This window comes from Salvelinus namaycush, chromosome 5 (genome assembly GCF_016432855.1).
Source record: "Salvelinus namaycush isolate Seneca chromosome 5, SaNama_1.0, whole genome shotgun sequence".
NCBI classification, from domain to species: domain Eukaryota; kingdom Metazoa; phylum Chordata; class Actinopteri; order Salmoniformes; family Salmonidae; genus Salvelinus; species Salvelinus namaycush.
This window is the reverse complement of record NC_052311.1, coordinates 17,090,828-17,113,628: the sequence shown is the minus strand read 5'-3', so window position 1 is coordinate 17,113,628 and position 22,801 is coordinate 17,090,828. Positions and strand designations below refer to the sequence as shown.

The 22,801-nt window shown below is 41.8% G+C and overlaps 3 protein-coding genes across 10 annotated transcripts in view; 2 read left to right on the top strand and 1 right to left on the bottom strand.

The window, feature by feature from the left end:
• Window positions 1–10,139, top strand: part of LOC120048006 (septin-6-like) — a 44,431-nt gene extending 34,292 nt beyond the window's left edge. For 3 of the 8 annotated variants that reach the window (XM_038993668.1, XM_038993664.1, XM_038993670.1), the window contains exons 8-10: window positions 541–673; window positions 861–1,051; window positions 6,342–6,554. In XM_038993668.1, the coding sequence (XP_038849596.1) occupies window positions 541–673; window positions 861–1,051; window positions 6,342–6,366 (349 nt within the window). In that variant the 3' untranslated portion in view covers window positions 6,367–6,554. Of the gene's footprint in view, window positions 1–540; window positions 674–860; window positions 1,052–2,097; window positions 2,246–2,918; window positions 2,964–4,111; window positions 5,440–6,341; window positions 6,555–8,749 lie in introns of those variants that run through there. The other 5 variants (XR_005476958.1, XR_005476957.1, XM_038993666.1 and 2 more) reach the window with 5 other exon arrangements.
• A 754-nt stretch (window positions 10,140–10,893) lies between these two features.
• Window positions 10,894–16,094, top strand: LOC120048005 (NF-kappa-B-repressing factor-like). Its single transcript, XM_038993663.1, has 3 exons — window positions 10,894–11,193; window positions 12,899–13,023; window positions 13,165–16,094. Exons 2-3 carry the CDS (start codon window positions 12,933–12,935, stop codon window positions 15,399–15,401), a joined length of 2,328 nt encoding a protein of 775 aa, XP_038849591.1. The 5' UTR covers window positions 10,894–11,193; window positions 12,899–12,932; the 3' UTR covers window positions 15,402–16,094.
• Window positions 16,095–16,260: 166 nt separating this feature from the next.
• On the bottom strand, window positions 16,261–22,757 carry LOC120048004 (ubiquitin-conjugating enzyme E2 A). Its single transcript, XM_038993662.1, has 6 exons — window positions 22,500–22,757; window positions 22,097–22,177; window positions 21,841–21,866; window positions 17,649–17,738; window positions 17,430–17,518; window positions 16,261–17,252 (listed from the first exon to the last, which is right to left on the bottom strand). Exons 1-6 carry the CDS (start codon window positions 22,541–22,543, stop codon window positions 17,124–17,126), a joined length of 459 nt encoding a protein of 152 aa, XP_038849590.1. The 5' UTR covers window positions 22,544–22,757; the 3' UTR covers window positions 16,261–17,123.
• Window positions 22,758–22,801: the final 44 nt, after the last annotated feature.

The following is a 22,801-nucleotide window of genomic DNA, read 5'->3' as shown; positions in this document are numbered from 1 at the left end:
TGTAATCTAGGTCTAATTGCTGCAAAAAAATGGAACGCCATCAATTGGAAAGCCTTATATTCACCCTCAATAACAAACAGGAGGACTGAACTCTCTAGCTACAATCCCATAAGACTATATGTTATAAAATGAAACATAAACCAGGCATGTTTGACCGAATTTGGAAAATATATGTTGACCACCTTAGAGTGCTTTGTATAGTGTGCGTTTTATTTTTGTGTTGTAGTCTTGTAGAAAAACTAAAAAAACTAAAAATAGTTTAAAAAAAATAAAGGAACTCCCTCCAGCCAATTCCTAACATAATTCCAATGCTTTGAACTCCATGGCGAGGAGTGTGCCAGAGCACTCTTTAGGAGAAGGGTGTGAAGAAACGGGATTTTCCACTTTCTACCACCCCCTTAGTTAATCACAAACACTTTTATCATTTTGATTTAAATGACAGTCTGCTCTATTCCACTGTAATGATAGACATAGTACTAACGTATATGACTCATTAGTATGACATCATTTATGTCTTTCCTCTTTCTGTGTGGACCCCAGTCTGCAGGAGACGTATGAGGCCAAGAGGAACGAGTTCATGGGAGAGCTGCAGAAGAAAGAGGAAGAGATGAGGCAGATGTTCGTCCAGAGAGTCAAGGAAAAGGAGGCTGAGCTGAAGGAGGCCGAGAAAGAGGTTTGTGTATGTGTGTACACAGGAAGGTTTCGCCGTTACTAGTTAACGCTTTAATTCTGCCACGTCATCACCAATCCTACCAACCTAAGAAGAACTAGGGTTACATGTGCGACATCTCTGTTTGCTACAGATATCACACCTAAATTAGTTTCTATCTGAGACGTAAGTCTTCTCCCTCGCCACACAGCTGCACGAGAAGTTTGACCGGCTCAAGAAGCTGCACCAGGATGAGAAGAAGAAGCTGGAGGACAAGAAGAAATCCCTGGATGACGAGCTCAACGGCTTCAAGCAGAAAAAGATGGCCGCTGAGCTCCTGCAGTCCCAGGCTCTGCAGGCAGGGGGCTCCACCACACTCAAGAGGGACAAGGAGAGGAAAAAGTAAGTGTCTCCTGCGTTCACCTCCCTACTACTCACACAGCAGGCAGTGTTCAGGGTCATGTTCATTAGGCACCCAAACAGAATAGAACAGACTGAAACAGGGAGGGACTACCTAGACCTGTCAAATGAGAAACGCTCATTTTCATGTTCAGTTCATGTTGCCTGCCTTAATGAACACGACCCAGCTATACTTGAGGATTCCTTAGGGATACTAGACTGGAGCAGTCTGATCTAGGAGGATCAAAGACCAACTGGATAAATTGTGACTATATTGTTTCCCCTAGATTGTTTTCCAGGCTGAGCGCAAAGGCCCCCAAATCAACATTCAGGGCCTCATTAACCAAAATGAGGGGTGCCCTGCCTATACAATAATAGGGGAACACTGGGTCATTCATTCCACTTAGATTAGGTGCCATCCAAAATGATGTAATACTGTCCTTCCCTATCCACGCATTTGTATTTGGTGATACAGATGGTGGGATGGACTGATCAAAATAGAAATGTGATTTAGTTCTGTGCTGTATATATGTGGACCACTGTACTGTATGCTGTTGTTGCATCACCGCACCTCAGATATAAAGAAGCCTGGCACACACCACACCTAGAAAAACGACAAACTCCTTATCGAAGCTTTCATTTGCCTTGTGTCGATGCATTTCCAGGAACTCTTTGCCTGACCGTTAATGTCACTGAGCATTGAGTGGTTTCTCTCCCCAGTCTAATGGATGAGTGATAATCAACGAAAACTGACTGATTACTTTGAAATGGAGGAGCAATAGATGTCGTGATGCTTAGCTTAACAGTCTAGCAAGCCGTTGCTCTTATTCCTTTATAACTATGGTATAGAGGGGGACTTGCTATTCTTCTACAGAGTAGAGTACCATATCTAGTAATATCCTAAACCAGATGTAAACCAGATTAATCTAAATTAGACTTGGTATTACAGGAATCTGATTGTATTGACCCTAGACTAGGGACACTGCTGGTATAGGCCTATATCCCATAGGAATGTTGGTTGTCATTTTTACAGCTTGTTTTATCTGTAGTATAGGGCTGCAGTATTAGGGCCGTGGTGACAGAGTTGTTGTCGTGGGTCCCTTCATGTTGGTAATCACTCCTGGTTGTGTATTCAAGCTGATGTGAGCCCTGTCACCGGCCCCGTTAGAAAGAAAGAAGACACTTGCACTGAGAAAGGTTCTTTTTTTATTCTAAATGATTTTCTTTACAGTTCTTCTGTCCTTTCTCTCCACTATCTCTGAACTCTGGACTTTTCCCCCTGCCAGGCAGCTGTTTTTCCACCTCACAGGGTTCACTTTACTCTCCTCCCCATTCACTTCATGTCTCTGGGTTACTGATCAAAACATTATTGGCCAGTTTCCTGGACACAGATTAAGCCTTGACCTAGACTAAAAAGCCTAGCTTAATCTTGTCTGAGAAACTGGCCGTATGAATGATAGTTAATACTTCCTCGTTTGCTAAACCTTTGGATCCCAAACAAGGAGCCTTTCTATTTCCTTATCTAGTGCAAAATATAAGCCTGTAGATAGCTTATGCTACAAATTAATGTTTTGTTCAGGAACCAAAGGACATGAGCATGGCATGTTTTAGTGAGTGGTGTAGATGTGACATGTGTATGTGTTGCCGCGTTCAAGACAACTCGGAAACTGACATTTCCGACTCATAAACTTGTTGTAGAAAGATGAGGCCCAAGTTTCCCACTTTGAAAATATCTGAATCAGCCAATAGGAAGCTCTACACAAAAAAACATATTTAACTCTGAGGTTCCTAGTTTCCAAGTGGTCTTGAATGCACCATATTTCTCCTGTGAGTGCATGTGTCACCTATGTTCATCCATGCTGTTTTACAGTTAACTCCTCCACTTGCTGCATGCTGCATGAGGCATCTTGTCCTGGTAAGGCTTGCATACTCAACTGTTCCCCTGGTAACCAATGACAAAAAGCACAAAAATCAATGTTTAAATACATGTTAATCAGATGTGAGTTAAACACATATTTGAACTTAAATGAGAAGGAAGTCCTCAAATTATAATTATACATTTATTTCAATAAGTATTTTAACTTCTAGCAGCTGGTAGAAATGCAGGCAACAATATGTCTACTATCAATACCACAACAATCTGCTTTTGTGGTCCGCCCTTCCCGGGCCTGGCCAGCCACTACACAAAGAGACATTCAGAGTCCTGCAGAAACTGCAGGGTCACGCTAGTGCGCTGTTCAGCTATAGGGACAATTCTTGTGTACAAGGATTTTTTATAGCAATGTTTTTGTTGTTGATCCTTCAGCTACTTGACACTCACCTCTTTGTTGACACAAAAGAAAAACACACTGAGAGATACGCTATTCATACAGACTCAGCCATACACTCATCAACAGAAAGGGTTCCAAAAGGGTTCTTCGGCTGTCCATAAAGTAAGGAGCCTTGCACGAGCCCAAACGGCAGGAGCCTATCTCCTGTTTCTGTAGCGTGAGTCAGCTTGATGTACAAGTAAACCCCCTGGACAGGACACTAGTCTATCATAGGGCCTTACCCCCAATCTATCTCCTTGATGCTGAATGCCAAACAGAGACACATCAGGTCCCATTTTTATGACCTGGCCGGGATGGAACTACCAACCTTCCAATCCCAGGGCGGACACTCTAACCACAAGGCCACTGAGTTGGTGTGGTGTCAATTAGCATACCAAGTCCATTTAGTTTCAACAGATACTCTAAATCTCCCCACCCCCATTCACTCATATGTCCTATAAACAGTAACAACCTAAGTGCATGTTCCTTTTAACATTACATTTTACCACTAACATGAAGAATGTGATTCTGTCATTTGATTAAAAAGTATGTCTATCACAGGAAGTTGGTGGCACCTTCATTGGGGAGGACGGGCTCGTGGTAATGGCTGGTTTCCATGTGTTTGATGCCATTCCATTAGTGCTGTTTCGGCCATTATTATGAGCCGTCCTCCCTTCAGCAGCCTCCTGTGGTATCTACCAGTGTTGGCGTTAATCCCTAGAAAGCAGTAATGGTCCTTCTCTCTCGTTTCCAGTTAAGGATTCCTGTAGGAATGATTTTTCACCCCATCCCTGGCAGTGCCATGCTGTTCTCTGTGCCCTCCAGCCCTCCCCCTCTCCCCCATTCCAAACCCCACACATGCCCCTGCACTGTGGAAGAATCCAGCCATTACTGTGAATGGGAATCCTTGACTCAAACGCATCCTTTTTGCGCTAAAGATGCTTGTTTTTGTACGTTTTTTTTGTTACGAGCCATCATCCTCTGTTTGCCTGTTTGCTTTCTGTTGGAAAGTAGATGTATTCTCTAGTTGTTTTTGTTGTTGACCGTTCTGCATGACTGAGTGTGCTTTTTACTTTTACATGCACAACTACTGTTGTGACAGGCAGGAGTTTGTGGAGGCTAAGGTGAAATGTATATCAGCTGTGGTCTGACCAGGCCAGTGGTGTGTGTGTGTGTGTGGATAAATTTTTACTATACTTGTAAGTACCAGAAGTCCTCACAAGAATAGTAAACCAACTAAAATTCAGAGAAGTGAGGACATTTTGTTGGTCCTCACTTGTAATATGGCTATTTTAGGGTTAGGTTTAGGGTTAGAATTTGGGTTAGAATTAGGGTTAGAGGTTAAGATTAGGTTAAGAGTTAGGTTTAGGGTTAGCGGTTAGGGAAAATTGGATTTTGAATGGAAATCAGTTGTTGGTCCCCCAAAAGACCTCACTAGTATAGTAAGACATAGCTGTCTGTGTGCGTGCTCATTAGCATCTTCCGGTCCATGTTTCAGACCACCACTATTCTACTCACCACCAGGGTATAATCAACCACTCCAATAGTATGACATTATGACAATGTGCGCTGATATCGTGTTGGCATACAATGTGTAATTATTGAAAATTAAGATACTATTATTGTATGTTTTGAATGAGGGCATCTGTTTGTGCTTTTGCCTGCTCCTAACATGGCATGAATAATGAGTGACAGGGAGTTGGCATGATAGCACAAACAGACTGGCACTCAGGCTACGGAGAAAGTGAGTGTTAGTCAACTGCTGATGTTATTTCATCTTAGCCTGGTGCATGTGCAAATATGAATGATTTCTTGTCATCTCTTTGCCCATACCTCATTGTTTTTCATATACTGTACGCTATCTGCATACTTGTTAGCTTTTCACATTTTACACAAATGTAATTTTGTATATTTCCAGTGCAATTGTGACTTTTATATTTTTTTCTACATATAACATCATATTTTAAGCCATTTATCCAAATAACAATAATGTAGGGATCAGTATTGCACTTGTATCAGTGTTACACAAAAAATACTTCATCTCCAAGGGAAATAAAGAGGGAATTTCACCAAATATTTCAACTGTGGCCACGATTATTGTGTATGAAATATTTTAATGAAGCAGTAACATAGTATGTAAGTGGGTTCTGCATGTGAGGATATTAGGGTTTCACATAGATTCTGATTACAGTTGAAAACACTAGCTTTGGTCTACATATTTAACTCTCATTCAAGGGCTTTGAGATATCACGCCATTGTTATTGTCAAAACAGCTCTCCTTACAGAGCTTTACAGAGCAAAATTGTCTGCTAACCTGAATTCAAAGGGCTGGATCCTGACTTGGGATATGCGCACGTAACTTGAATTTCACATAAATCCTGAATTGAATTCAGTGGGAGACTTGCATGAGCATTTAAGTTAGGTGCTCAAATGTCAAGTTAGTATTCAGCCTTATACTACTGCACTGCTTTTGTCTGAACAGACTGAGCCAGCAGTCATTCTCCATCCCTCCTAGAGAAACAGGATAGGAACACTCCTTTGTTTGGCAGATAACTGTCAGTGCCAATGAGATTGTTGGGTTTTATTTTCCAATCCACTTCCTTCACATCTGTATCTTGAGGACAGGGTGTTGTTTATCAGAAAAACATTTCCACCCTCCAAAAACATGTCTGTTTGTCCTTGCTCAATATAATCATGTGGGACAGTTGGTCTGACGAGTGTCCACAGATGTAGGCCCTTTGTTTCCATCTAAATGTATTGAAATGAGTCTCTTACATGCTTACACATTCTTGTACAAGGGTGTAGTAGGTATGGTTTACAACTTCTCACAATCCCTTCTCAAGTTGCTCTTTGTCTCAATGTTTCTGGGGAACTGTTGTCCTCAGCTCTTTGGGTTGGCAGGGTGTGCCTTGGTGTGTGGTGTCATTCACAACCTGCTTCAGTCCCCCTGTTCACTGCTCTATGTATTTACCTTTCCTTTGCAGTAATCCCTGGCTCTGCACTGAGTAGGTGCTTCCACCCTCAAGCTTTGCTAAGGGACCAGGCTTTGTGGGTAGCCGGTACCCCAAGGCTGAGGAGAGGCATTGCGGACCCTGGTTTAAAAAACATGAATCTGCTCTATGTACTAACTAAAAGATACCCCTATACAGTTGAAGTCGGAAGTTTACATACACTTAGTTTGGAGTCATTAAAACTCGTTTTTCAACCACTCCACAAATTTCTTGTAAACAAACTATAGTTTTGGCAAGTCGGTTAGGACATCTACTTTGTGCATGACACAATTAATTTTTCCAACAATTGTTTACAGACAGATTAATTCACTGTATCACAATTCCAGTGGGTCAGAAGTTTACATACACTAAGTTGACTGTGCCTTTAAACAGCTTGGAAAATTTCAGAAAATTATGTCATGGCTTTAGAAGCTTCTGATAGGCTAATTGACATAATTTGAGTCAATTGGAGGTGTACCTGTGGATGTATTTCAAGGCCTACCTTCAAACTCAGTGCCTCTTTGCTTGACATCATGGGAAAATCTAAAGAAATCAGCCAAGACCAGAAAAAAATGATAGACCTCCACAAGCCTGGTTCATCCTTGGAAGCAATTTCCAAACGCCTGAAGGTACCATGTTCATCTGTACAAACAATAGTATGCAAGTATAAACACCATGGGACCACGTAGCCATCATATCGCTCAGGAAGGAGACGCGTTCTGTCTCCTAGAGATGAACGTACTTTGGTGCGAAAAGTGCAAATCAATCCCAGAACAACAGCAAAAGACCTTGTGAAAATGCTGGAGGAAACAGGTACAAAAGTATCTATATCCACAGTAAAACCAGTCCTATATCTACATAACCTGAAAGGCAGCTCAGCAAGGAAGAAGCCACTGCTCCAAAACCGCCATAAAAAAGCCAGACTACGGTTTGCAACTGCACATGGGGACAAAGATCGTACTTTTTGGAGAAATGTCCTCTGGTCTGATGAAATAAAAATGGAACTGTTTGGCCATACTGACCATCGTTATGTTTGGAGGAAAAAGGGGAACGCTTGCAAGCCAAAGAACACCATCCCAACAGTGACGCACGGGGGTGGCAGCATCATGTTGTGGCGGTGCTTTGCTGCAGGAGGGACTGGTGCACTTCACAAAACAGATGGCATCATGAGGCAGGAAAATTATGTGGATATATTGAAGCAACATCTCAAGACATCAGTCAGGAAGTTAAAGCTTGGTCGCAAATGGGTCTTCCAAATGGACAATGACTCCAAGCATACTTCCAAAGTCGTGGCAAAATGGTTTAAGGACAACAAAGTCAAGGTATTGGAGTGGCCATCACAAAGCCCTGACCTCAATCCCATAGAAAATTTGCGGGTAGAACTGAAAAAGCGTGTGCGAGCAAGGAGGCCTACAAACCTGACTCAGTTACACCAGCTCTGTCAGGAGGAATGGGCCAAAGTTCACCCAACTTATTGTGGGAAGCTTGTGGGAGGCTACCTGAAACGTTTGACCCAAGTTAAACAATTTAAAGGCAATGCTACCAAATACTTAATTGACTGTATGTAAACTTCTGACCCACTGGGAATGTGATGAAATAAATAAAAGCTGAAATAAATAATTCACTCTACTATTATTCTGACATTTCACATTCTTAAAATAAAGTGGTGATCCTAACTGACCTAAAACAGGGAATTTTTACTAGGATTAAATGTCAGGAATTGTGAAAAACTGAGTTTAAATGTATTTGGCTAAGGTGTATGTACACTTCCGACTTCAACTGTATGTATATCACTGCTGCTCTAACTATATGTGCTCACTATGTGGTTTAATCTTAATATCTTGTCTATGGCTATGCCTTTTGTCATGTCGTGTGTTTTTGCTGTGCTGACTTAGATGACTAATATCAGCATTTTGCTCTTTGTTTCTGTAAGATTGACATTTCTGGACTATGTTGTTGTGCACGTCACTTGGTAGTTTTTCCATCATGTTAGGTTTAATATTGTCCATGTTTGATTTATTAAATGACATTGCATACCCTTTTGGGATTTTCAGAGGACATAATATCTGCTGCGAGCAGTTAATTAAACTTGTCTCGAAGGGATTAAGCTATTTATTAAATGTTTTAAATCAGTATTATGCTCAAATCGAATTAGTCAGCTATAGTATGGTATTATATTAGTCGTTTTTTTTACGACACTGACAGTACATTTGTAATGTAGTTAGTGTAATTTGAAGTACAGTAGCAACTATACATGCCTTAGGAAAACCCAAATACTTTCTGTCTTTCTTCCCAAAATGTCAGTAATCCTTGTTTCTTATTTATCTTGAACCTTGCCTTCTGGTAAGCACTGTTGCCTGGGCCTCTCTTGTAACTTTGCATTTGTCTCTTCCTCTCTCTAGCTTCTTTTAATCTGTCTTGCCCACCTGTCTGAAGAGGGGATTGCAGCTTCAACAAGAACTAAGCACCCGTTTCCTCTTCCTGTCTTTTCTCTCTGCATCAACCTTTTTTAACTTCTATCTCATCTGCTTTGTTGACCATGGCCTAATGTGGGGTTCACATGGTATTTTTTGGATAGTTTACGTTTTGTCACCTAATCAAGGTACACTTTGGTTAGTGGGAGTCCTTCACTCTTAATATTTTTCAGCTCCGTCTTGGTGTATGAATGAACGAAGCTTTGCTTAGGTAGGATTCTAAACGGTTGTTCAAGAGAAACACATCTAATCAATAGTTTCATCATACCAATTGTAACAGAGCCAAGGTTTTGGATTAATTTATATTTTGCACAAAACTATCTGAATTTCATTGACAGTTAATTTTAAGGAAGTGTTTATGTAATAACATTCAATCATATATTACGTCCATTTTGAGAAGGGCTTATTCTGTTTGAAATAACCAATACTATTACAAATAGCCTATATGATTTACTGTGCTCCTCATTCAAAGGGGGAGTTAGTTTTGAATACAAATAGCATAACCCACAAATCTCAATAAAACACTGATAAAACCAAAATACATTCATTTGGTGATTGATAGAGCAAAGTGTGACATCTAACCTTACATGTGTGACTAGTAGATACTTTTGTCAGTTAAAAACCAAAAGACAATTACGATCCAAAACAGTGTTCTTTATGTTCACTGCATAGATTGTTTCATTGCAACTTAGAAGAGCCAAAGCCGTATTCATGTCAAGCACTTATTTAGTGAAAACACCTTTTCCGTACTGAAATACCATATAGGTCACATTTAATGCCCTTTACACATTGTGCTTTAACTACCATCACCCTATTCTGTATTTTGCATGTCTAATGCTCTTTTATTTCATCACTTCTGTGATCTTGACCTTTTGCTCCCATAGCTGTTTTCTCCCCTAACAGTTCCGTTTTGCACTATTTCACATTTGGTGCTCTATATTGTTTGGATCAGTTTTATCTTGTGTATTACTCCTTGTTATACCCTTCTCCACAATTTTCAGCATCCATATTGCCAAATATTACAATGAGGTGGAGTTGAATCCTAGGTACAGATGGATACATTTGTATAATTTATAAAGATATATTTTGTGTATTGAAGTGGAGACCTGTTTATGAGATATGATCTTTGGATGTGACTCTTCTCTCTGTGTAGTTACATTTTTTGGTGTAAGAAATTGCCATACATTTTTCTAGCATCTGCCATAATCACCCCTCCTAGTGAATTATCTGTCCACACCACAAATTAATTATGAAATATTTTATTGTAGTTTGATTCCATTGATGTACTTTTTCAATAAAATTATGAAAATAAAGTGTACATTTGTTTTGTTATGCCAAATTACTTAGTTGTGCAAATAAACATTGGTGTTATATAAATATTCACACAATGAAATAAGCCCATATTTTTGGTGCACTTTGAAAGTGAAGAGGAAGACTGCCACCTTCTGGTTCTCAGGTGGAGCGCATGCATGCGGAAACATTCCAGACGCCATGATTTTAGATGGACTAGAAAATGGAGGGTTGTAAAGCAAAGATTTTTTATAACTAACCCCAGAAAGACCACACGTAATTTTCAATGGGAACAAATGAGTTAGTGGGCAGAAGAATCAAGTATGGAGGCAGAGCCAAGCACGAGGCAGCGAGATCCTATTGCCGCGTTGTAGCACGTATTTGCATATTTCTGTTAGGGATCGCCTACTTTATAGAGTGCGCGTGTGCAATAGCTCAATTCGCCCTTGCTCCTAAACAACGAAACAATTTTACAACTTTGGCAAAGGGTAAAATCTACAAAACGCAGTCCACTCTGTTCGTATCATATAGTTTTGGGAGCAGAAAACGGTATTGAAATCAAATGTTTAATCGATGAAAAAATGTCCATAATGTTGGCAAAAATGAATCTGCTCAATATTCTCCCACTGTCGGCTACTGGGCTTCCTCTCACCACCATATTTGGTAGTGAGTGGATACGCCAACGGAATGCTTCACACTAAAACATTCGCTGAAATATCTGTCTCATTGTTCTATCTGTGGTTATATGGGACGTTGACGGGTTGTCACTAGTTACCACAGCTACAAAGTCAATATTGGCTATATCGTAAAAATGAATGAAAACAAAAAATAGCTTTTTGATCTTATTTTAAGGTTAGCAGTGTGGTTAAGATTAGGTTTAAAATCAGATTTTAAGGAAATAAATAGGCGATGTTGGTGTTTATCCATAATTATGACTTTGTGACTGTGATGACTACTGACGACCCCCCCGGATGTTATGGTGATGACCAAAGGCGAAGCCGCTCGCTAGACATTGAACTATATTAGTGGAAGACTGACACCAAGGGCACAAAGAAACATCGGACTTAATACTTTGCATTGAGGTAAGTGGCTAAAATATTAATTTGAGCTAAAAACAATTCGACAACTAGCTATCTGTCTCGTGCTCCATATCACATTCCCGTGCAAGATGATGCATCAATCTTTTTTCAATGAACTAGCTAGCTAGCTAGCAATGTTTGCTCGTTTACTGCGTCACTTGTTTCGTCTGTTAAAATCTGGTTTACTTTAAAACAGATGATTAGTTATACCATTTAATCTGTAGACAACTCAAATTAGCAAACGAAGACTTGATTGTGTGCATCAATGATACGTAGTTAGCTGTTATGCTGAAGTTAGCTAGCTAGTTGCTACGTAGCGTGCTAGTTAACTCGGTAACGTTATACCAAAGACAGTACAGTATGAAGATAGGCCAAAACTGCTTCTCCAAAAGAAATCCCAGATCTCACTTGTAGGCGATGTCATGGCGACGTTGGCTAGTTAAGCTCATGCGTAGAAACACGTCATCGGGGCTAACGGTCTCTCTTGCAGAACTGCGCATGTGCAGGCTGTTAAATCTAAGGCTCTCCGTCAATGTAAAGTTGTTTTTGACGAAAATGAAAACGTGTCAGTTTGTCACTTTCACGAGGTTGGAGTAATAACATCTTCAACTGCTTAAGACATTGGCTTGAATCTAGGTTGTGTCTTTAGATTTCTAGAAAATGAACTAAGGAATAATTGTTCACTTATCATTGACTTCTCAAACCCTGGTCTGTTTCGCAAACGTTCCCGAAAGTCTCGCGATGTTGCCCCTCTGGGTTTAGAAACTCTGTGGTTATACTTAGTAGAAAATACGGTTTTGAGAAGTTGTGCACACTAAGGAGTCATAATTAATCAGAAATGTAGTTAATGTTGCCATAAATAATAGCATTTTTATCCACATCAGTCTGCCTATTCTTAGCTAGTTATCTAACGTTAGCCATAACATTAATTCTTAGCGACTCATGATGGTGGCCTTTCTGCCAGCTGGGGCGTATTCATTATGCTGTCTCAGTTGCAAAACGTTTCTCAAACGAAACGGTGAGGGGCCTACTTGACTTTGTCCAATAGAAACTCTCGTTTTAGTTGAAAAACATGTCTGGGTAATGATTACACTCCTGGTAATGTTTGCTAATCTTCTTTCTTGCAGTCTGTAAACTGATCTTGTTAGCTAGCACTAGTTATTTTTGCCATCATTCCAATAATTACCTTTACAGAGCCACGTCACTGTCAATGCGTTTTGAAAGTGAGAAACAGTGGTTGGCCATAAAACAATTTATTGTGAAACGAATGTCCACAAGGCCTTTCCTGACACCTGGATAAGGACATAGGCGTACCTTGTCGGAATCATGGCCTAATATGAACCTATGTTCATATGTAGCCTACAGATTCGTATCATATAGTTTTGGGAGCATATAGCCCTCAGTTTGATGTGGGAATTATGTGGGAACAAAAGTTCTCTCCCTAATAGAGTATTTCCGGTAGTAGACCCACGTTAACTGTTTTACTGTGCTAGCATAGAAATACACGTTATGCTTGTTTACCTTTTTTATATAGTCCCGTGTAGCTCAGTTGGTAGAGCATGGCGCTTGCAACGCCAGGGTTGTGGGTTCGATTCCCACGGGGGGCCAGTACAAAAAAGTATGAATGTATGTACTTGTAAGTCGCTCTGGATAAGAGCGTCTGCTAAATGACTTAAATGTAAATGTATAGCTCTGTTTTCTTTTAAAGGTATGGCTCTGATCTGAGGTGAGAGGTGCTGGACATGGCTGAAAGGATTGACATTGGCGAAATGCCCTCCTTTGACCTGGTTCCAAGTGCTGAAGCAAAGAAGAGACCCAATTCATCAGATGGCAGTAAGTGATTTTGGTTCTTCAAATTGAACTCCTTGCCACTGTTTTAAAGTATTTTTCTAATTTACTGGAAGATGAAAAATTACTCATTGATTGTTATATGCTTGTCATTGATTGATTCTCTGTTTTGTTCTTTAATGTTAGGAGAAGAGCCAATGAGGAAAATGCCGGTGTCCAAATTTGGTTCCAGACCGCGGTTTGAGCCTGTGCACTTTGTTAGTGGTGGCAGCAGTGGCAGGTCTGGCAATGATGAGAAGGAGAATGACAAGGAGCGCCGTAGGAGTGAGGTGAACAGTGTGAGACAGTGGGACTCAGACTCTGACCGTCCCTCTTATGGCAGCAACCGAGCTCCAGACTCCTCTGCAGCTAGGCCTGCGTTCGACAGAGTTTCATCATACGGTTCTTCTGACTCTTGGCGGGATAGAGAAAGAGATAGAGACATACCCTCAGGTAGCACAAGTGGTTTGGGTCATGGAAGCCGAGGATCTGCCTCAAATTATATGACTAAAGTGCAGCAGGACTACTCGGCCAGATACGAGTTCCACAGCACTAGGCATCCGGACACATACGCTCAGGCCCCTAGATTTGATGGATATGGAGGGGGCAGTCGATCAGGGGGCTGGGGGGATTCAGGAAGCCAAGGCCTTGGCTTCAGGCAGCAGGACAGACCCACATCCAGCAGACCATTCAGCAGAGTCTACAGCAGCCCAGGGAGGAGCAGTCCCTCATCTGTCTCTGGGTCTTCTTCACAACTCATCCCCATATCTCAAGCCGTGCTGGATGAAAAGCAAAGGCTGATCAATAGTGTGGCATCCGCCATAGCTGTCACTTTAAGAGACCCCGCGTTCATGTGTGGAGCTGAATCTCCTAACTACAATTTCATGCTGAGCCGTAGCATACAGGCCTGTAAAACCAATCCGGAGTATGTCTATGTCAACCTCAAGGATATCCCTCCAGCAGACCTACCCAAGAACAGGAAAGTACCGACTGATGGCTATGCCTGTGAGCTGAGATGCCAGTGTGTTTACCTTGCTACTGGCTACTCTGGCAGCAAAAACGGGGCCAGGGACCGTGCTTCTGAGCAGGCTATGAAGCTTTTCTTTAAACTGGTGGAGGTCCGTGTAGTGCAGCGCAAATTCAAACACTCCTTGGTCAATGATATTGTGGTCTGCCAGACGCACTGCCCTACCCCTGCATTTCTACCGGCACTGCGTAACCCAGAGGACAAGCCTACGCCTAGCTCCAAGGGTCAATACGAGCCTGACAAACGCAAGCACTGGACAGATTTTGTCGTTGTTGACAACGCTCATGATGCCATCTGCATTCTTAACAACTCTGCCGCCTTCAACCGCATGAAGATTGACTACAAGTTCGACGTGGTCCCCAACAGCAGTGCATGGCAATGTAGCGTGTACTTACAGGATGCGCTGGTGGCACAGGCCAGGGGAAGTAAGAAGACGTCTAAACATACAGCAGCTGAAGAGGCAGTGAGGAAACTACGCATGAACCAGGCAGCCCGGCAGCAGCAACAACAACCACAGCAGTTCTCTCGAGGAAACCATCACTCTGACCCATCGGGTGGTCGTTTCGGTCACCAGGGTGGTAGGAAGAAACACTTGAGCGAACTGGTCATCCTGGAGAACTCGGACAATGCCATCTGCATCATCAATGACACTGCCCAGTTCAACAAGGTAGCTGCCGATTATAAGTTCACAGTGCTACCAGACCACCGCTGGAGGTGTGAGGTGTTCCTGGAGGGTCAATACGTAGCGGCAGGCATCGGACCCAAGAAAACGGTGAAGCACATTGCAGCAGAGGAGGCCCTGGCCACACTCCGGCAAACACAGGCTGTGGTGAAATCCAACCTCAGGAAGGAGGGTAATGCTGACGCCCTCTCTCGCCACCAGATTCTGACTCGCTCTGGTGAAGAGTCCTCGAGACAGGAGATCAAGGAGGACAATATTGGGAATCAGCTACTCCGCAAGATGGGCTGGAAAGGTGGCGGATTGGGCCGGGAAGGGGAGGGCATCTCTGAACCCATCAAGGTCAAAGAGCAATTCTCCAGAGAGGGACTGGGTATGGACATGGACAAGTCTGGGAATCAGCTCACCAAACGGAACATCGAGGACATCATCCGTAACTATGCCAGTTCAGACCGCCAGGATGACCTGCGCTTCTCCACTGAGCTCAACAATGATGAACGCAAGCAGATCCACCAGATATCCCAGAAGTATGGCCTGCGCAGTAAGTCATACGGCCAGGGTAGGCTGCGCTTCCTCATCGTCAGCCGCAAAGTGCACAAAGACCAGCTCATTGGCCAGCTCCTGCAGGAAGGGCAGGTGGGACGCTACGAGCTGGTGAAACCTCAGGCCTCACACTGACTGGATGTCATAGCTCCAAAAATACTTACCACAAAAAAAATCACACCTGGTCTGGGAAAAGTTTGTGAATGTAAACTGTTTCAATCTTCTAGGCTTGTCTTTCGGAGAAACACTTGTGGTTTCTGCATTCCTTTTCATACAATTGCATATTTTCTGACATTGTATTAACGTTTCTTGTGTCATTCCACTATTTTGTCTTCTGTCAGCTTCAAATTTGCACAATATGCTAGTCTTGAACTGCTTTGTGCTGTTACGGTTGATTAGAGTGCTGTATCTTTTGACAGAAATCTTCAATTTTTAGCAAATGTTTTTCATGGCTACAGAAATAGCCTTAACAAGCAGAATGCCTGCCATTTCACCTTCACAAAAGTTTCATTAGAAATGAAGATACTGTTGGCATCACCTCAGGTGATGACAGGTGTAAACTAGAGGCAACATCTGTAACTATATGCTGACATTGAAACATCCCTGCCACAATACTTGCAATGTTTCCCCCCCTCAGATAGTTGAGAACATTTACAAATAAACTGCTTCCATGACTTGAATTTGATCTTTGTCACATGGTAAAAGTGCAACCTGTGATCCCTTTGGAATGTCAGATGTATAAGCCTGTGTGAATACAGTTCTCATCTGCTTGTTTTCACAGCTGTAATAACACTAATCAATAAATTAAGTCTACTGTCTGGACTTCAATACGTGAGTTGACTGGTGTTATTACAAAAAAAAAATCTTAATTAACTGCTATATCAGTGGCAATTTGAACCATACCCCTCCAATGTTTGCAGCAATATTGTGGAGACGAGGGATCTGAGACCAGCTGGAAACTTAAATCATGTCGCGCCATCATCCCTCAAGAAAAGCACGTTGAATGTATCATTTTTATTTACAAGAAAATGTACAGTTTGTTAGATACAACTGCACATTTTACACAGATTGAATGGTGTTAAGGACACTGCAACAATTATGTCATGAGGGCATCAAGTACAGACAACCTTTACCTTGATACATTGAGTTCTGTGCATGAGAAAAAGTTTGCCTGCTCTGAGAGTGGTAATTTGTCAATCATCCTCATAAATATGCTTTTGCACTAGCGTTACAGGACTTGCATTTAAAAGTGCACCAAGTATGTTCCTTAACGAAACACTTGAATCCTGTTGGAGATATCATTCAAAGAGCCATTCAATTCATAAAACAAAGCCCCAACAAGAACATGGTTTGTGCATGTAAAAAGGTAGGGTTTTGAAATTGACATTGGTTGGAAAAAAGTCCATGACAGTTGTTCGTCAAATTGTTTCTTAGTTGGAATACTATCATACTACAGCTCCAAAAAGGCAAACGTGTGAAAGCTAGAAACAAAACAGTCAAACCACAGCAAAAACCCTCAAACTTCTGAATATACACAATTATCTGAATCAATACAGCAAAATCACACTACTAGCCAAAGACTTAAAACACTAAAATGACAAGAGTAACTCCTGACCCCCCCCCCCCACAGTACCTTTATGTGCCGGGGTAAATTACATTGTAAGTAACCCAGATATAACAAGGTACATTTACTTCGATGTGCTCTTGTCCAGGAGGAGCATTATGCATGAAGAGAAAGCACAACAAACATACTGCAGAGAAAGATTCAAACCATGTGTATTTCATTTCCTTTGAGATTTTTCTTCTGTTCTCTTTTTGACTTGAGGTATTGTTCATACTTTGTGAACGGTGAGGGTGTCAACAATCACGCCAACTCTGTTCCACGATGGCAGACACCCGCTTCTCGTACTCCCGCTTGTTCTCCTGGTACAGCTGAGCCGCCTGGCTGTTGGCTGGGCTGTTGGGATTCGGCTCATCCAGTAAAGACTAAGACGATGCAATAGTAGACACTTCAGTAGCAATAGTATTCTGGCACCCTTGACTAGATTTTTAAAATTCAAATAGTTTCAAACACTGTTATTTGAGAAAAAAATGTAAGCACAAAAGGAGCTTTACAATTCAAGTAAGTATTTCATGAAGATTCATGGTTAATGCTGAGTATACCTGTATTGAAGTTAGAATTGAAGAAACATCATAAGTTGGACTCCAGCGGTTCTGAAGAATGTCCAAGCATATACTACCATCTGCGTAGACTGTACAATACAGAACATACATTTACTCCATAACAAAGACTGGTGGATTGTGTTGACAAAGATTCAGCTGTTCCACTATAAAATGATCCTGTAAGCAATAAGCATGTTAAAAAAAAAAAAAAAAACATACCGTTTGGATGAAACATTTTGGAGACAAAACGCACAGTTGGAGGCTTATTAGGGTATTCCTCTGTGAATTCTATTGTGAGTTTGAAAGTTCCTGAAAATAAAGGATATGAGAATATTAATTATCAAGTGGGCACTAAAACAATCACACAATGGTAACCGGTTAGCTTGACAATGACCACAAATGGATCTGGGACCAGGCCAAAACAGAATGGCTTAGAACAAATTCAAAGTTGTCTTGCTGCAAAATGTTTTCAGCAACCAAATAGCATACTGTAATTGGCCACTAAATTGTTACCATTTCAATAAAGTAATATACACATCCTAAAGCACAAATGTACATAAATGCAACTCAATGAGGGACATTTGCTAGAATGGAGGATTACTGGTGGGTCTGATATGCATATTCATTAACAGATGATGTCAAACAGATACAATCCCCTGGTTTTGACCCCAAGCGTTAACCCATATTTCACAGGATTCATTCACTTGCTGGCAGGCAGTAATCTCAGCGATTTAACAGGTCAGCTGGATTACTGTAGTAGTTCTGATAAGACACCACCTGGTCTACAATGTCAAATCAAAAAGGTTTATTGGTTGTGTACACAGTTTAGCAGTTATATTGGGTACAGCAAAATGCTTATGTTACTAGTTCTTAACGCAGCACAATGTCAAACAAGTACACAAATAATTAAAACAAATATTTAGAAATTTTATTTGTCACATACACAAGGTTAGCAGATGTTAATGTGAGTGTAGCAAAATGCTTGTCCTTCTAGTTCCAACAGTGCAGTAATATCTAACAATTCCACAACAACTACCTAATACACACAAATCTAAAGGGGTGAATGAGAATATGTACATGTAAGTATATGGATGAGCCATGGCCGAGCGGCATAGGCAAGGTGCAATAGATGGTATAAAATACAGTATATACACACGTGAGTAATGTAAGATATGTAAACATTATTAAAGTGGCATTATTTAGACTGCATTGTATAAAGTGACTACTGTTTGGGTCTCAATGTAGGCAGCAGCCTCCGAGTTAGTGATTGCCGTTGAGCAGTCTGATGGCCTTGAGACAGAAGCTGTTCTTCAGGCTCTTGGTCCCAGCTTTGATGCACCTGTACTGACATCGCCTTCTGGATGGTACCAGTGTGAACAGGCAGTGGCTCGGGTGGTTGATGTCATTGATCTTTTTGGCCTTCCTGTGACATCGGGTGCTGTAGGTGTCATGGAAGGCAGGTAATTTGCCCCCGGTGCTGCATTGTGCAGACCGCACCACCCTCTGGAAAGCCTTGCGGTTGAGGGCAGTGCAGTACCAAGCTGTAATACAGCCCGACAGGATGCTCTCAATTGTGCATCTGTAAAAGTTTGTGAGGGTTTTGGGTGACAAGACAAATTTCTTCAGCCTCCTGAGGTTGAAGAGGCGCTGTTCCACCTTCTTCACCACACTGTGTGTGAGTGGACCGTTTCAGTTTGTCGGTGATGTTCACGCTAAGGAACTTAAATCTTTCCACCTTCTACACTGCTGTCCCTTCGATGTGGATAGGGGGTGCTCCCTTTGCTGAAGTCCACGATCATCGCCTTTGTTTTGTTGACGTTGAGTGAGAGGTTGTTTTCCTGACACCACACTCCGAGGGCCCTCACCTCCATGTAGGCTGTCTCGTCGTCGGTGGTCATCAAGCCCACTACTGTTGTGTCGTCTGCAAACGTAATGATTGAGTTGGAGGCGTGCATGGCCAGGGAGTACAGAAGGTGGCTGAGCACACACCATTGTGGGGCCCCAGTGTTGAGGGTCAGCGAAGATGTTGTTTCCTACCTTCACCACCTGGGGGCGGCCCATCAGAAAGTCCAGGACCCAATTGCACAGGGCGGGGTTGAGACCCTGTTGTGATTAGTCTCTCAAAGCGCTTCATGATGACAGAAGTGAGTGCGACGGGGCTGTAGTCATTTAGTTTAGTTCCTTGCCTTCTTGTGTACAAGAACAATGGTAGCCATCTTGAAGCATGTGGGGACAACAGACTGGGATAGGAAGCGATTGAATATGTCCGTAAACACACCAGCCAGCTGGTATGCACATGCTTTGAGGACGCGGCTAGGGATGCCGTCTGGGCCAGCAGCCTTGCGAGGGATAACACGTTTAAATGTTTTACTCACGTTAGCCACAGAGAAGAAGACAGGGGTGCGCAGTCCTTGTTAGCGGGCCGCGATGGTGGCACTGTATTATCCTCAAAGCGGGCAAAGGTGTTTAGTTTGTCTGGAAGCGTGATGTCGGTGTCAGTTACGTGGCTAGATTTCTTTTAGTCTGCAATTTCCTGTAGAACCTGCCACATACGTCTCGTGTCTGAGCCGTTGAATTGCGACTCCACCTTGTCCCTGTACTGGCATTTCGCTTGTTTGATTGCCTTGGAGGGAATAGCTACACTGTTCATATTCAAACATATTCTCAGACCGCTTTCCATGGTTAATGCGGTGGAACATATTCCTGTCCGCATGATCAAAACAATCTTGAAGTGTGGCTTCCGATTGGTCGGACCAGCGTTGAATGGTTCTCGTCACTGGTACATCTGGTTTGAGTTTCTGCCTATAAGACGGAAGGAGCAAGATGACGTCGTGGTGGGATTTGCCGAAGGGAGGGCTTTGTATGCATTACGGAAGTTAGAGTAGCAGTGGTCAAGGGTATTGCGCATGCACTTAGCGCAATCAATATGCTGATAGAATTTAGGTAGCCTTGTTCTCAAATTTGCTTTGTTAAAATCCCCAGCTACAATAAATGCAGCCTCAGGATGTATGGTTTCCAATTTCCATATAGTGAAGTTCCTTGATGGCTGTCTTGGTGTCTGCTTGAGGGGGAATGTACACAGATGTGACTATAACTGACGAGAATTCTCTTGGTAAGTAAAATGGACTTGATTGGAAGGAATTCTAGATCGGGTGAGCAGAAGGACTTGAGTTCCTGTATGTTGTTATGATTACACCATGAGTCGTTAATCATAAAGCATACACCCCGCCCTTCCTTTTCCCAGAGAGGTGTTTATCTCTGTCGGCACGATGCATGGAGAAGCCCGATGGCTGAACCGATTCTGACAACATATCAAGAGAGAGCCATGTTTCTGTGAAACAGAGAATGTTACAGTCTCTGATGTCTCTCTGGAAGGCAACCGTTGCTCAAATTTCGTCTACCGTGTTGTCAAGGGACCGGACATTGGCGAGTACTATACTCGAGAGCGGTGTGCACGTCTGCGAAGCCTGGCCAAGTGGCCGCTACGTCTGCGGCGTCGTTGTTGTTTCGGATCACCTACTGGAATTCGCGCCATTGTCCTGGCTGGTGGTCCGAACAGAGGATCTGCGTCGGGAAAGTCCTATTCCTGGTCGTAATGTTGGTAAATTGATGTTGCTCTTATATCCAATAGTGCTTCCCGGCTGTATGTAATAAAACTTATTATTTCTTACATTGTTACCCCAGGAAATCTTACATAAAAAAAAAAAAAATACTGCATAGTTTCCTAAGAACTCAGTGCCATGCTGTACTGTCAGAACAAATCCAATTAATACTGTAAAAGTAACCCAACTGCAATCTATACATATACACTGGATGAATTTACACAAAATATATTAAAAATGGCACACACAGCAGTAGATATATTACAGTGAGCTATGTCAAGAATCCAGTATATAAATAAATGTGATGTGTATAAACAGTAACTAAAATGCAATGTACAGTAGTAGAAATATTAGTATAAACCGTCAAGAATACAGTATTTAAATACACAGCACAAAACAAAGGAAAAATGTATAGAAATGCAGGAAATTAGCTTCCAGACTACAGCCCAGAATATAAATATATATGTGAACGGTGTGTACAGCCAGTATGGACAGTATATGAATAGAAAAGGTGTGTAAAGCAGTAGTTATATAGGATGATCATGAGCCATGACTAGAATACTGTATATACACAAAGTGGGTAAAACACAAAGTGGGTAAACATTAAAGTGGCCAGTGTTCAATGGCTAAGTTATGTACATATGGCAGTAGTACTAGTACTGCTAGTCTACGTACTGTTCCAACAGGTCTCCCATGCAATTAAATAGTCCATATCATGGTACTGATCACTTCCGTTTGAGTTGTCAAACACATGCACAAGAATGTACCAGCTACAAAAAAAGTAAACACATAGCTAGCGAGCTATTTACCGTCTTCAAAAGGTGTTCCCTCTGGGCTGGGGAAGAGAGAAAAGAATTCACTTTAGATAGCTAATGTTAGTTTGATAACTTTAATATGCTAGGGACAAGAGGTTCAATGTTAATTTCTTGAAAAATAACAGATAATTCATAAGAATACCCTACTTTGGATACATGTTACGACATGTCATTGATTTTGCGGGTAACGTTAATCATCTATTTCTAGCTAGCTAACGTTAGCTACTGCTTTTATAGTCCAGTCACTTACCCAAAAATTACAGCATTCCATACCATGATATTGTTTTCCGAAGGGGCTCCACTAACTCCTGCAGGAGGGTCCTCTTGAAGCCTGAGAAATAATATTATTTTCGATGCTTAATTAGCAAACGTTAGTAGTTCGCTAGCTAGCTAAAATAGGCTAACGTTAGCAACAGTAGCCAGGCCAGTTAACTACAACTTCAAAATATTCAGCTGTAATGTTATCTTTACGTTAACAATCCATGTGTTAGTAACTTATTTATCAAGTAGCTAGTAACTTATGCTATCCAATAACTGTTAAGATGTTTGGGAACATTTCGCAAAAAAAAGGAAAATTCAGCTAGTTAGCAACAGTCAGACAAACGCTTCACCTAGACATCCAAGCTAGCTAGCAAGCAGCTCCTCACACATACCGCTTAAAATCTCTCATTAAACGTCGTCTTGCTGGAGTTGACATCTTATTTAGTTGAACTAAAACGTACGCATACGGTTACCAGTCACACGTTTTAAAATAAACGATTTTCACAGTAATGATTATATTTCCCACGATAACGTTAAGTTTCCACAATCTTTAGCTAAACGTTAGCGTCTTTCTCCCCCTCAGACAGGAGTTGGCTGGGCTAGCCACTACTAACGTTACCACTCACAAGGAAAAGAGGGGTGAGTATTGGTATGGTTCTTTTTTTTCTTTATTTGTTTTCTGCTTCTTCTTCAA

Coding starts and splice junctions, on each gene's coding strand:
- LOC120048005 (XM_038993663.1), top strand. CDS start 12,933: ATGGCTGAAAGGATTGACATTGGCGAAATGCCCTCCTTTGACCTGGTT. Junction 13,024..13,164: donor ACCCAATTCATCAGATGGCA/GTAAGTGATTTT, acceptor CTTTAATGTTAG/GAGAAGAGCCAATGAGGAAA.
- LOC120048004 (XM_038993662.1), bottom strand. CDS start 22,543: ATGTCAACTCCAGCAAGACGACGTTTAATGAGAGATTTTAAGCG. Junction 21,867..22,096: donor TGGAATGCTGTAATTTTTGG/GTAAGTGACTGG, acceptor TCTCTTCCCCAG/CCCAGAGGGAACACCTTTTG. Junction 17,739..21,840: donor GGGAACACCTTTTGAAGACG/GTAAATAGCTCG, acceptor CTTTATTTTCAG/GAACTTTCAAACTCACAATA.